The sequence below is a fragment of the Pholcus phalangioides genome, unplaced genomic scaffold, assembly GCF_987345545.1.
Source record: "Pholcus phalangioides strain wild (caught in Gottingen) unplaced genomic scaffold, Ppha-v1.0 ptg000017l_1, whole genome shotgun sequence".
Classification (NCBI taxonomy): Eukaryota; Metazoa; Arthropoda; class Arachnida; order Araneae; family Pholcidae; genus Pholcus; species Pholcus phalangioides.
Genome location: NW_028301610.1, coordinates 26,345,263 through 26,361,035, shown reverse-complemented (window position 1 = coordinate 26,361,035; position 15,773 = coordinate 26,345,263). Strand labels below are relative to the sequence as shown.

At 37.3% G+C, this 15,773-nt stretch overlaps 1 protein-coding gene across 2 annotated transcripts in view; it reads right to left on the bottom strand.

Annotated features, from left to right (window-relative positions):
* Positions 1 to 15,071, bottom strand: part of Myo81F (unconventional myosin 81F) — a 215,594-nt gene extending 200,523 nt beyond the window's left edge. For both annotated transcript variants that reach the window (XM_089246115.1, XM_089246116.1), the window contains exon 1: positions 14,829 to 15,071. In XM_089246115.1, the coding sequence (XP_089102241.1) occupies positions 14,829 to 14,865 (37 nt within the window). In that variant the 5' untranslated portion in view covers positions 14,866 to 15,071. The remainder of the gene's footprint in view (positions 1 to 14,828) is intronic.
* Between the last annotated feature and the right edge of the window lie 702 nt (positions 15,072 to 15,773).

The following is a 15,773-nucleotide window of genomic DNA, read 5'->3' as shown; positions in this document are numbered from 1 at the left end:
ACGAGCACGTGTTTGGCATGTAAAAACGACTTTCAAGCTCTCAATCTTAATGTCGTCCTGAAGAGAAAGTACGCTTGGAAAGAGAGAGTGGTGTGGAATACTAAAATAGCGTCGTTTCACCAAACATCTTCGACAGTCAGGTGGATGATCTTCCCTGGACGCCGCCTATAAACATAACTATTAGTTCTGCTCATTTTCATTTCCTTATTACATAGTCAGGAATATAAAAAGAGGAAAAACACACTGAATAGGAAGAAAAGTCTCTCTGGGAGGTCAACGTGACTGCCGATTCCGACGACATCCGACCAGTACATCAAATATTAAAATCTAACCATACGTTTTTCTTTCGTTTCGGAAAAGTTACAAGGAAATCTTATTTCAATGGCTTCCATTTTTGTGTATCAGATTCAAATGTTAGCTTCGTAGCACCTGCTGGGATGAAAGCCCGAGGGTAAATGCTAATTATTCAACCAGATGTTTGGATCTTCCATCCGAGGAAGGATATCAAGTCCACAGCAGGTGGGGTTTCCGTGCATTAATAATGACCGATGGTCTCAATCATGTATTTCATTCCTTTCTATGTGCTCGAATTCTAAAGCCGGAGTCGGCAACGAAACGAAATTTAACTGCCGAGCTACAAAAATCGGCTTCCGGAAAAAAAGGACTTGGGTACAGTAGCCTCTGCTTATAAGAATCACGTTTGGTTCAGTTATTTTGATTCTTATAAGCGGTTGATTCTTATATCCGGAGATTTTGTTTTCTGTTGCTTCTATATCTGACCTCAGAACCATAGTATCGTATGTCTATTTTTATCAATTTTGAGATATTACTGTATTCTTGTAGTTCCCATTCTGTAGTTTAGGGCCTAATTTTTAAAATTTAAATTTTTTTCAAAGCTAAAATACAATACTATGGCCCTAAACTACAAAAATACAGTAATATCTTAAAATTGACAAAAATGAACATACGATAGTATGGTTCTGACGTACAGATATAGTTACCACTGGAGTAAGTAAGGAGTGGGGCGAGGGGGGAGGGCATTTAAGCCAAGATTATGATGTTTTTGAAGTAAAAAAAAAAAAAATTATTAATTTTTCTTATTGAACCTAAAATTTTAATTCACAAAATTTTAAATCAGTTTAAATATCTATAGTATATCGTTATGCTTGGACATCGTTCGTTGTCAGTGTAGACTGACGAAAATGTTGCACAGTAACTGTGCCATTGCCGAGCGTAATTCATCAGTTTCTCAACGTGAGCAATGAGGGAAGGGCAGTAGGAGCTACGTATGTTTTTTTCTCTTTTTCTACAGTGAACGTCTTGCTCTCATAAGTTCTGTCATTCATGGAAGCTTACTTTATTACAACGCTGTAATCCTCACTGTTTGGGGGGGGGGGGGGGCAGTCAATATAGGACGATTATCACAAAGGTAAAAGTAACAATATAAGTGCTCCTCTAAAATAAAAAATCTTGTGAAAAACAAAGACATTTTACAAAAATTCCCACTGCTGAGATCAAGGCCGTAACTATAGTTTGTTTCAGGTTAACTTTGCAGTGAAGAGAAAGGTAGAGAGTGTATTCCTTCGCCGCAAAATATAGTTCCCATACATCGGAGGTGTCTGATAATCATTTATATAGAATATTTCAAATTTTTTTATGATTTCGAAAAAGATACTGAAAAAATACCGTTTTGAACCAATGTATACTTGTTAAAAATTTTTAAATTAGAAAAAATATTGGTTACCATTATCAAAAATCCATGGCGAGCTCAAGAATATTTTGGCGCGATTTCCAAGAAATTTTCCCCGCCAATATCACTGTCGTGCTTTTTTTTTTGGTTGTATAATTATATATATATATATATATATATGTTATATCGTCATTTTGTTGCATTTTCCAATAAATATACTTTTCCATTCAGTTTTGCATGTAGTTATAGGCCTACACACCCAGACGAATATTCAATCAGGTTTTTTTTTCTCCCGACAATAACCTCCAACGAATTCAGATATTCACTCACAGATTACAGGAAAAGTCCCTCTTTCACGACAGCGCCGATACCGTTGTGAGAGGCTCTCTTTATGGGTGTAAGTTACGGTTCCAGGCGCCCCCCCCTCCCTTTTTTTTAAATTATCTATTTCTTACCGTGTTCCTGGGATAGGTAGGGGTGGTTTCTGAATTCCAATAGCCGATAGCGGAGGGTGTTGACATAAGTAATGTCTCTTTTGCACACACACACAGAGGCTGTCTCTCCAGATAAATATAAATAAGCAAGAGACAGAGAGAGAGAGAGACCCACAATGGTTTAGGCTTGCAGTGTATTTTTTCCTTCTGTGACAGTTGTATCTTTTCACCAGAGATAGACACGCTAAAACGTTCTCCGTTCTTTTTGGCAATAATGCATAAAGCACGTTATTGAAAAGAAGAGGAATTTTGGATTGCAGATGGCCTGATGGAACACATGTTGGAACAACAACAATTAATAAGTAATAGAGAATCAGATAGTTCTACAACTTCAAGTGAGGATTCCATAGAATGGGAATCCGTGAAAAATGACTAAAACTGTAGTGATAATAAGTGGCATCGACGTATATGCGTTCGGGTGGGTGAGCGATGGAAATTTCGGCAAGAAAAGTGAGTAAAAGAATTCTAAATTTTTCCGTATCATTTTTATTATTATTTGGGGCTATTCCCAAATTCAAACGTGAAAACCGGGATAATAGGAGTTACTAAGATACTTTTCAGGAAAAAAAGGGGATTTTTTTTTTCTTTCAAAAACCACACTTTAATTTCTGAAAGTATCGACGATGTTTTTTCTTTTTTTTTTCATTAGCTAATTGTTACTGACTGCAATTTTTTCTACAAGCATTACGTTATACGAAAAAAATATTTTCTTCTGCGAGATTGGCGAGAATCAGCCATACCTTACCGAGGCTGCGCATCGATACATTGGTTAAGAGGCTTTCGTTGCCATAGCAACGAGTGATGCGGTTCCCTCGTAGCTTCCTCTTCACTGCAAAGTTAACCTGAAACGGACTATAGAGGGGGCCAACTGCCCTGGAGGCAAAATTTAGGAGCTTCAGTTTTAGGTGGGAACGAAGAACACCATTATAGAATTGTCGAATTTTAACGTTGTGGGGAGGCGACAAAATAATGTTTGCCCCGGGCGGCTGAGTCATACTTGCTCCGGGCGGCAAAAATCCTAGTTACGGCCCTGGGTGAAAGAAATGGTGACAGTTTTGGAGAAATTTTTTTTGATTCTTATAAGCGGAAATCTGATTCTTATAACCGTGATCTTCCTACGTTGAAATAGCGTTTGACTTTCGTTTTCGTTTTGCCGATTTGATTCTTATATAAGCGACTGATTCTTAAACCAGTGATTCTTATAAGCGGTGGCTACTGTATATCACGTGGCATCAGAAGATCCTTTTTTTTTTATACAGGTTGGTCCAAAACTCAACGTACAAACTTTTAGAGGAGGTAGAAAACACAAAAACAAAACAGAATCGAATAGGAATGTATGACCGGAAAACCCAACCTAATCAGCTGGAGGATAAACGAAGATGCAGAAATGACAAGCCAATAGGTAGAAAAACTCTTTATTTAATACTTTACACTTAGGACAATACGTGTGCACGTTAAGTTTCACAAGTGCTCGAAGTTCTTACCATGCACAGTTATGCATTAAAAAATTAAAAAAAATGGGATTCTGGTTGTTTTTTTTGTTTTTTTTTGTGATTCTGTTTTGTTTTTGTGTTTTCTACCTGCCGTAAAATTTTGTAAGTTGAGTTTTGAATCGCCCTGTATAGATAAAGTGATCTTAATAAGCAACGTTTAGCAATCGCGCATCAAATCTTTGTCGTTGGGTGCCCTCAGGGCTGTTTTGGTATCCTAAAACTGGCTTGTCGCGCCAAACCAAAATGATACTTAAAGTATAGCAAGAACGATTTGGGGACAAAAAAAAAAACAAACTGATTTGCACAAAAGCAGCATATTGTTTGTTTAAAACAATCCCTTGTTTCTTCTCCCCCCAACAAAATAGAACCCTTTTCTACGGGACATTCCAAAGTCCAATCTGGTTGATGCTATTTTGTTTTACTCTAATCTTATCACCAAATACAGTATTGAGAAATTACCGTACGTTTTTGTGAGATTGCAACCAACCTTTTGAGTACAACTGAAAATATTGGTTCGAATATGGTCCAACTAAATTGCCAATTATGATAAAATGCTATTTCTCTAGCAACTCTACCGCAATTCAATCAATATCGAGAAAAATTTCATTTGCGACTGAACAGGGGTGTCTTAACGCGTGAGCCAACGCCCCCCCCCCCCCGAGTCAAACAGGGATCTTTCCCCCCAAGTTATTGAAGAATTTTATAAATTCTGAAATTATTTCTTCTCATCAATTCTTAAAAATTATTTCTTCTCATCAATTCTTAAAAATTATTTCTTCTCATCAATTCTTAAAAATTATTTCTTCTCATCAATTCTTCAATTTAATTCAGAAATTAATTCTTTCTTTAATTCTGAAATTAATTTTCTTCAATTCTGAAATTAATTCTTTCTTTAATTCTGAAATTAATTTTCTTCAATTCTGAAATTAATTTTCTTCAATTCTGAAATTAATTTTCTTCAATTCTGAAATTAATTTTCTTCAATTCTGAAATTAATTTTCTTCAATTCTGAAATTAATTTTCTTCAATTCTAAAAATTTTCTATTAAAATTAAAATTTTTATTCTAAAAATTTACAACTATGAAATCGCGCCAAATTGCAGAAATCAGAAATATAATTCAAGGAAACAATTATTTAACTCTAATCTAAGCAAGATTTTACCTGTATATAGATAACACAGTAAAGGTAAACTGTATACTTTACCATTAATTAACCAATTAAGATGATTAAAAATCCCCTCTAATTAATTAAATTGCTTGTTATTGTTATTATAATTATTATTTCAATTAAAAATATGATAACAGCATTAATTCACATCCGTTTTGGTAAAAGAAAATTTCAATGCATTTTTATGACGGTGAACCATAGAGAAGGTTCAGCTTTCATCTATTCTTATTGTGTATCAGGGACGCAACTAAGGGAGGGCCAGGGGCGGGTTAAAAGAGGGTGCACCCAGGCGGCAGGTTATAAGGGCCGGCAGCGTAGTTAGTTTAGTCCAAAATTTTCAAAAATTCCACAGAGTAAAAATTCACATGACACTTTTAAGCCATACCTCTTCACCCCAAAGCAGAATGTTTAGTACTGTTCTGCGACGAGCCCTCGGCTGTCTGGAAATGTTCTGTGGTAAAAATCCCCATACATGTAATAGTGTTTTTTTGCACTTTTTCTAAAAATTCTTCCAAATTCTTCTGCAGTAGTGGTAATTGTTCTGCGACGTACGTCGCAGATTTCGGCACATTCTGCTTTACGGCCTCTTCAACGGAGATGTTGAGAAAACTTGAGGAAATAAACGAGGTCTGGGACCGTGATACCAGAAACAAAAAAGCAATCTACTAGGGGTGGTTCGAGACAGAATCTCTACTAGAGCGGGACTTATTTTTTGCGCTTTCTGCTTATCCCTTCCCCATGGCCCACACATCCTGCGTCAGGGACCCTAGGCTGGAATCTTTCGTGGGTCCCAAACCAGATCTTTCTTGGAGGGCCCTTCTACAGTTAATTTATAGTGTGGAAAAGTGATAAGAATAGTCCCGGGCTGGATCCCTGTCAGCCCCACGCTCACAGCTTAACCCAACAACGTGGAACCGCGTACGGCCGCAATGGATCGCATGGCCCAAGAGCCGCCCCTGTACTCTATCGAAAGGGGCAAGTGTGCATTTTGGTTCCCTCACCCAGTATTTGTTCCAGAATGACCAAATTTGTTCCAGAAAGCGAAGAAAAAATTCGGTTTCTCACTTGTCTGGTGTCTGGAGTATTAGAAACAATTTTGAAATAAATTTTTTAATAAAATTAACCTCGTTGTACGTCATCTTTGCAGGATATATATATATACATGTATATATAAGTGATGATGACTTACCAATAAGTGCTGCTTCAAGGATTAAGTTACTTGGCAAAATTAAGAATATTAGAATAGCCCTAAAACAAAAACCAGAAAAAAAAAAATCCTACCTCAAAAGCGGGACGCATGGTCACGTCCATTTTTCCCGGTAAACGAACGACTTTCTTCTGAAAAAAAAAAATCAGGTTCATCTCGAGGTCCCCTTGACTGAAGCCCTGTCGGCCTCCCGCTAGGGTTGCCTTTACAGGCGGTAGGTAAGCTCGAGCCGTCCCTGGGGTGGCACAGGGGAATTTGGTGCCCAGGGAGCTGAGTTTACTCGTGTTCCGTTAAAATTACGGAGGGGGGGGGGGAGCGTCGGGCATTTCTAGTTGCCCTGTTGTATATTTTCAAAGAAAAATCATCAGGAAAAAATGATCTCTCGATCGACACGTTTTGATCGGTGCTTTTAAAGTCCATGTACTACAGAAGATGACAGAAAACACTTGAGAAGTTGAAGTAGGCTCGAGTCACTCGAGTTGTCTTCGATGGTCTTCTCGGCACTTTGTAAGAAAAGCCCACCCAAAAACCATTTTTTTCCTTCTCACCCTCGAGCTTGAGTTGCACAAAAATATAGCTTTTTTTTGAGTGGATTTTTTTAATGGAAGTTATGCACAAGATTTTCATGTCAGTATAAAACACAAGACAGGCATGAATGACAACTTTTAGGACGTGCGAAATAGACATGGTGGTGGAGGATGAAGACTGAAGGTTTTTCTCGGAAGTTGACTGTTGGAGACATGATGATGATGAGAGTCCGCGGGTCGTGTAGGAAGTAGCAGTTATTTTTACATGCGAGATACATTTTTTTTACTCTTCTTTTTCCCTTCTACATAGCGTATCCTCACAGAGAACACTAGGGAAATACCAAAGAGATGGCGTCATTTCTCACACAAATGCCTCCTCTGTCCTGTTGTTTTTTCCTCTCCTGCTAACCACAAGAAAACACTCAAATTATAATAGATGGGGAAAAAATACAAGTAACATCAAAAAAGAACGTATCAATGGATAAAAAAAAGAGACAATGGTTTCATTTACCCCAAATCATGTTAAAGAATAAATAAAAAAAGCAACACTATTTCCCACTGGGTCTGAAACACAAACAAAAAAAATTAGGACGCTTGATTGTCTTGAAGAAATCAGATAATATTCCGATATACATACTTCAGATCTAAAAAGGATATGGCAGCCTATATATTTCTCAATGTGAAAAGTGGTATTAGAATCGATTGTGTACTCTCTTTCTTCAAAAATTAGAGCTTTCACGTGTGTTGAAGGCTATTGATGAAAGAACTCGCGTGGAACCGATTGGTCATCAAGTTATGTAACTGTTTTTCCTCCGGTATTCAGTGAAAACAAGAGTATCCGGAATAAACTTTTTCATTTCTGTATGTACTATTGAAAAATAATTACGGGTAGGCTTGTGTTCAGAGACACCCGCAAGTGTTTTACGTGTATTTAATATTCATTCCTTTTTATCACTTCACTTTACAGACATTCGTTACGGATAATATGAAGACGAAATTCATCTCATTTGTCAGGCAGAGGTGTAAGCAGGGGGGGGGGGCACAGGGGGACCCGTGTTCCTCCCCTCAAGCCGACCAAACATTAGGAAAAAAATTTATATTTCGGTGGAAAAATTAAAATATCGAAAGAAAGTACCCTTTATACTATATTAACAAATTTCTGATAATTAATGTAAATGCTTTTTGAATGGCGGTAACTCAAAATTTCTCGGGAAGAAAATTTTTGTGCCCCCTTAAAAGGTCAATTCTATGTACGCCCCTGTTGCCAGGTATACAGGGTGATTCTAAATTCTAAAAAACGTACATGAGATGCAAAGTTGAAGGCCTCCTCTTGGTGCATCCGTAACGGAAAATTTACAACTTTACAACTCATTATACCGCTTGTTATTGTTTGGAGCAGCATGACTTTGATGGTTCTCGATCCAATAGCATCCGAGGGTGCATGTGATTCCGGCATAATGCAGTATGAAGGTTTCGACAGCTGGTTGATGCGAAGATAAATCCAGGAAAGAAAATTCAACTGGCCTTGCGGGGAATCGAACCCACGTCCTCTCACTTTTACGTAGGTGAGTAATAGCGGAGAGTGACATCATCTTCAGATAAGTGACCATCTGGTGGCAGTGTGAGAAATTGTGAGCTTTGGCCTGAGTTAGGTCTGGGGATGTCCACGTACGGCCCCGTTCAGAACACACACGAGCACTACGGAAAGAGGATTCGTTGGCTTTGTAGTCTAGTGCGATCACCCGACAAGTGATAGGATGTGGGTTCGATTCCCTGCAAGAACAGCTGAATTTTCTTTCCTGAATTTATCTTCGCATCAACCAGCTGTCGAAACCTTCGTAGCAAAGCGCTTGCCTCTTCAAGCGCTTTGCTTCGTAGTATTAGCGGAGAGTGACATCATCTTCGTATAATGCAGCATTAGGCCCATTTCTCAGTGAAAAATACAGAAATATTCAAACATTGTATTTCTGCTACAATAGGTTAGAGACAGCGTGCCTACTACGTGCTAACCGTCTCCCGTGAACTCTTCTCTCTCGAATTCTTTTTGTGGGTCAATCTCCTGGGCATTATGTAGCAATTCCTATCGAACCTTTCGACGATTTCGTAGCCATAATTACCATCATTAATGTGCGTCAATAATTAGTGTCATTTCAGTGTTCAACCTTTCGTATTCACCCACACACTCTATGAAGAAAAATGCTTGTTTATAGGGGGTAGTCTCTATCACCTCTTAAAGCTTTCCTACGAATTCTGGGGATTACTCTGTATACTTCAATAACACAGATTAATGATTAATGAGATTTTAAAGGATTTCTCATTCAGGTCGCGATTCCTTTACTATGCTGTAGGCTCTTGTCTTTAACCGATCTACACCTATTTTTTTTTATATTTTTGCTAGCGATTGTTGATGAAATACTTGGACATTGGGAGTTTTTGATCTCCGGGAGATCCAAAATGTTTTGCCTTTAGACTCTGGTTCTCGAATCAATGAAGTGCCATCGGATTATAGACCAGTGGTTCTCAATCTTTAAGAAAACCACGGCTAGGTGAATCTCTTTTGTGGAAGTGAAAGGCCCGGTCATACACACAACTAAAGAGAAATTAATAGGAAAAATGAAACTGCGAATCACTCACGGCCCGGTGTGACTAGTGTTAGGTGCCCAGCTGTTCAGAAACACTATTTAGACTTAGCAAGATCTATCTGTAGCAGCGTTCTCGCTGTAGCAATCGTGCTAAATTACGACGAAATGTTTCATTTAGCACAGGGATTCTTATTCTTTTGAGTTCTACGGACCCCTTTTACAGAATAATATTCAATATATTATAATGTAAAAATCAGGCTTTGGCAAATCCCAAGCGCCTGGTCACCATAGGACTAAAAAATTGGCATTGGGGAATAAAATTTCATAATTTATGTGTGATTATGGAATAGGAGTCTGAGGAAAGCGCAAAATTTTCGTGAATTATGTCAGCGACCCTTGTTCATGTTAGTAGACATGACAAGACACGAAAAATGAGAAAAAAAATAGAAACACATTATTGTCGTTTCTCGAAAAATGTACAAATGCTTGGCTTTTAACAAATTTGGCTGGTGCCTAAATTGTTTTCCGATTTGTCAAGCCCTGATAGAAATAATGAGATAGTTGCTTTCTCATCCAAGCTCACGGACCCCCCAAAATATTTCCGAAAACCCCGGTTAAGATTCCGTCGAGTGAATAAAAGATCGAATTCGCCATAACGAATGTATCTATTCGGCTCTCGACGGTTGAATCGGTGATTTGACGCATGCATGCGGAGGCCATGAATCCCGTACTCAGTTACGGTGTCAATTCTTTTCTTGGTATTAATATAGTAATAACGGATAATGCGATTCCACCATTGATCGATAATGGGTGATAGCCAGATAGATTTCTTGTTCTTGTCTCAATGAATTACGGTCAGCCTATGAATGTGCTACAATCTTAATTTTTCTTGGCCCATCTCACCAGCGGTTTACTCCAAATTAGTTAACCTTTTCTAACATAAGGTTAAATTTTTCATGGTCTGATTAGCTAAATTGCTACAATCAAATAAAAGCCAGCGAGAACCCTAATCCATGAATATATCCATTCCTTATATTTCTGATTGCGACTGTAGGCGTAAAATGTTTTTGCCACAACATTTCACTTTTATATTTGACTATCTTTATTCCCTTATTTTCGGACTTCACTTTTTACTGTGCGAACAGAAAACGTTCGATCAAAAAAGCTTTTAAAACATTTTTGGACTAGCAGTTCAAAAGTGTGACGATGTTACCAAGTTCACATAATGGGCCGTAAAAGTTCTCTTTTCAACCGCCTCATGCGGAGCGTGCAAGGGGTGCAGCTTCCCTGATTGGTGAAGTACTGTAGAATTGGACAATGTGTGATGATAGACTGAATGTCTACCAGCCGTAATTTGTCTGATAGATATCAACACAACAAAACTCGCCCATTTCTACGTCACTCGGTTTCTCGTGTGCTGTCAAGGGGCTTCATAAACCGTGTTGAAGTTACAGCCGTATTCGCAGCAAAAATATGCAGATGCATGATCACAACAAAATGTACGAGCTTTCGACATTTGACAATCAATTGTCAATTTCTAAGTCATTATGGAAATCAAAAGGGCTCAAAAGAAGGCGTATACAAAAAAAAAGTATCAAAAAACGGCGACAAACAGCTGACTCCTGAAAAAGAAACAAAGCTCAATTTAAAATAGGTAAGCTGCTCACATCTCGAGCGATTCCACGGATGGCTAACGACGCATTACATCTGCCGTTTGTTTAATTGATTAACCGACAAATACTTTGGAAACAAAAAAGAGGGAGAGATGTACAGTATATAAAGGATCCAGAACGGGAGTAAGCGACCTTTTCATGATTCACGGTCAAAAAAAAGAGAGGCGAGAATCTATTATTTCTCGCTATCCAATATTACTCGGTCACGACAACTTAATCCAAGTAGCAGTAGGGTTTCCACCAGGGAATAACTGCATATTGGTTACGATTTTTCAACAAGTGATCAAAGTTCATCCCCGATCTACGAGAATTTCTTGAAAGTCGATACATCAACGCCCAAATAAGGAAGTATACATCTAATACCTGTTTTGTCTGCCATTAACCCTCCATTTATATGTGATCAAACATAAAGTGAAAGCCTATTAGACGAAGAACTTTCAACTGTCTTGTTTGCTAGGTTTTTCTTTTTTAGAAAGTAAGAAAAATAATCACGAATGTATATATATATATATGGGAAGCTACCTCTGAACTGGTTCCAGAGATCAGCAAAAAAGTCAAGGACCACACCTTGCTGTCATTCTTCAATCAAAGAAGAGGTCATTCTACCTTTTCAAATATCGAAATTCAAAGTAAGGAGGTTTCTTAGTGGGGGGAAAAAAGCTACTGTGTGAGTTATTGTTTAGCCATTTTGAGAAAAAGCATTTTATTTTATTTCTTCTAAGAACCTTACTTTTCCAAGAAAAGACGAATGACCACTGCCCGGATATGCTGGAGGATTAAGATTGTGTTAAAATACTAGATTTTTTTTTAAATTTCTCTGCCTTTTATGGACTTGATGCTTCACTAGAACTCAGACATTTCGTAAGGGTTAAGAACAAACAACAGTTGACGGAAGGAGTTCTTGGGTTAGTTCCGGTGCTTTTTGTAAAAGATTTCATGTGTGTATAGTGTATATAACATTTCTCTTGTTCCTCTTTTGTATTTATCAAATAGCACGGAGACGCACAAGGACGTTTCCGGATGAGAAATGCAAAACGTCAAAGATAGTCGCTTCCTGCTGCTGTTACCACAACAGCTACCATTAGCAGTTTTCTTTTTGAGGCCAATTCCGAAAAAGATGAAAGACTTTTTTTTTTTTTGGCATAGTTTCGTTAGGATTTTAGAAGTGTAATTGAACAACAAAGTGGTTGTCATGGTCTTTTTAAAAGACGTCTTGTACAGTGGTTAAGGATTCTGATCCGTTAAAGGTTGTATAAATCTAAGTTATTTAGAAATAATGAATGGAAATATTTCACGGCATGGCATGGTTCATATCTTCAAAAATTTAATTAATTGACTCTTTAAGCGGTTTTTAAAATTTTCCTGATCCACATTATAACCGCCGCATTGGGAATAAAAGAATGTTAAGAACCCGAGATAGGAAATACCCCAAGAATTAAGATTATACACCTAAGAAATTTGGCTATTATAGCGCAAACTTTCGATTTGTCAAACCCAGTATGAAGTATTTGTCGGCCTTTTCCATTAATAACTACGACCATGGCCATCACAAGGGCAGAGCTGACAGGGCTCTAGCCCTGGGGCGAGTGACAGTTACCGTCATTATTTGTTTTTTCATGATATAAATTCACCATAGAAGGGCCCATGAAAAGTCTGGCTTGGGGGCCCGCCAAAAGACTAGGGGTCCTACTCCAGAATGTGGGAGCCATGACTACGGTTATACAAGCATTATTGTCAATCATTGCACATTGTCGGAGTTTCTAGAAACCGCGGATTCCTATTGGCGTGTTTTCTTTTTAGTATTCAAAGCATGTTTCAAGCAGGTATCGATCGGGGGATTTTTAATTATCTAATCCGTGCATTTGTTATCTTTGTTTGAAAAGAATTCACTCCAGAACCTATTTCAAAGTACACTTCTGCATCTTAATGATTACTTCTTTTCATTCTCAATTAAGATTTCAAATGTGGGTCGACGTCTCTGCGTACGAAGATCATATATTTCTACATTTTATTACATCATTAATTTAACCATCTGATGATATACAGTAAAAAGTATCTGAAAGAGGTCCTCCTCGGGCCAATTTTTGGTCCTGAATATCAGTTATATTACTTATATCAAGACCTGCTTACTGTTAGAAGCGATGGTCGAGCCCCAGCTATAACGACACAACTTCTCGATGCCTTTAATGTCGTTATAACGGAATTTAACTGTAATTATTTAACTCATACACATAGAACTGATATACACCGTAGCCAGAAATTTCTTTCGGAGTGAGGACCGAAGTTATAAAACAATATACGGTGATCCCGCTTATAACGTTCCCGCTTAGTACGACTTATTTTAAGTGTGGTCTCAACTATTACCAATATCGGGGCTTTACAAATCCCAGGAGCCAGATCACCATGGTGACTAGAAAATCAGTATTGGCTGATAAATGTTTCTGTATCTGATTGCTGAATTGAAGTTCACAGATGAAACAAAATTTTCTGATTTCATGACAGTGTGTTTTCCAACATGGGAGAAGGGGTCATTTTATATATATATCATATATATATATTTATGTTCAACAAACGTCGAAAAAACATCATTTACAATCGTTTTTCTTGAGAAAAACCAGATTATCTCATAAGAAATTCGGCTGACACCTAAATTTTTTTCGATTTGTCAAGCCCTGCTAATACACATTAAGATTTCCCGTTTAAAGCGTCTTCTCGCTTACAATGTTTTTTCATGATGGTTTCTAGAAAAACGTTATAAGCGGGATCCACTGTACTTAACCACTGCTTGGCAAATCCCAAGCGCCAGATCACCAGGATGACTAGAAAATTTTTATTGACGCCTAAAACTTTTTATGTGTGATGGTTAAATCGAGGTCTGAGGATGACAAAAATTCTTCTTATTCCACAGTTATGTGTTTTCAAACATGGGAAGAGATCGTAATGTCCATGAAAAGTCGAAAAAACATCATTTAGAATAAAAAAACTACTAATATTAAACCTTATTAGAGAGAAAACAAAAACTAAGTCGTGGCTCCTAAGAAATTTGGCTGGCACCTACATTTTTTTTTTCGATTTGTCAAGCCCTGTACTTAACCATGTTATTCCATATGTATCTCTCTCTCATTCATTTCCCCACATTTCGGGGAAGATTGGACCCCTTGGTCCCCCCCCCCTTCTCGCTACGGCCTTACTAACAGTTACCAGTGATTCACGCAAACTTCCGAGGAGCGAAAGTTTTAAACCACGTTTTTAATGAATGATTCGCTTCATTTCCACTATTACTACGAGTTTGACACCCACGCATTTACGGATCATTTTGTGGTTTCGATTCACTTCGCCAACGTCTTATCGCGTGGAAACGAGTCCGTGACTTGTAACCGCATCCCGTTATTTTACGGGTTATTTTTTTTTCATTTGGAGACAATTTTACGCTATAGCCGGCATTTCAGTGACAAATCGGAAAAACATGTCTAAATGACAACAACAAAAATTTTAAATACACCGCCAAGATTTAGGAAAAAAATTGGGATAAAGTGATAGTTATACGGAAATATTAACGACCGAGAATTAGACAGCAGATAAATAATCATCGATGATCATTAGTGATTATTAACGTTATATAATTTAAAAAAAAATTAATAGACGTATGACTTTAAGAATGAGCGCTAATTAAAATCACGAGTTAGAATATCGATCTTAATAATCATCAACAAACGCGGCGTCATGATCACCTGATTTGAAGGAAAAAAAACAAACAATAATAACAACGAAATCCACGAGAGATTATCATAATCAATTGCTTAATTACATAATCACCGGCTCATTACCAACAAATATTTATCTGGCATTATTTTTCCAGCGAATTTATCCGTTTTGATCGAGCGATGGAATTTATTTTTAGATCATAACATAATCGATTTTAATTTAGTTTTTTTAAATTCATCATAGTTTATTGTTTTAAATATGAATTTAATATTAAAAAAAATTTCTCTTACCATTAAATCCTTTATCATATCCACAGGTAGTGGCCATTGTGTTTATCCGAACCAAAACAAAAAATTTTATGAAGCCTATAGAGTCATTTTTATGTTGGTTGTGGGTGAGATCTCTACATCATATTGTTGTATTTCATTTTTTCTATTATTATTATTTTATCATCATTTTTTTATTATTATTTTTTCCTTTCACCACACCCACACAATCCCAACTCAAAACAGCTTCCGACGCTCAGCTCCGTACGAAGCTAGCCGACTGACAACTATGGCCGCTGTTTATAGGGTTTCCAATTCCTTTAAGCCATCAAGCATCCATTATCTCGCCAACAATTTCGATTTCACGCCAAATCAGGGTCATCGACTCATTGATAAGGATTTATAAACAAACGCAAAAAAAATTGCATAATTATTTTTATTTGTTATAATTATTCCCAAAAACGTTCGTTTCAATTTTTTTTGATCATGATTATATTTTAAGGATAACTCAATGTCAATGATTATCATCAATAAATAGCGATAATCGCGCCAATTTGATTTTTGGCAGATTTATTTCTTTATTTTTTTGCAGCTGTCTGGTCTTTGGTTGATGACAGCGCCATCTAGGAGACGTTGTAAAATCCTATAACATTTTTGATTCTTTCTTTTTCTGTCTCTTTATGTGTGGCGCCGATTTTCGGATGAGTCATTTTTATCAGTGGTCGTGGTCATCGGGATGTTATGCTAAAGATAGTACCACATCCTGGTTTTTATTATTATTATTATTTATTATTATACGAGGAAATTAGAGCATTCCGTTGATTTTTCCGTAGAAAAATTGCCGATTTATTTTAATTTTTCTCGGACAAAGAAAACATGAGGATCGCCTCTCGGATAAACTGATACCGTAAGAGGATGGGAAATCGATCAGATGGATGCTGGGAGAGATTGAATCTCTCTCAGTGGGTG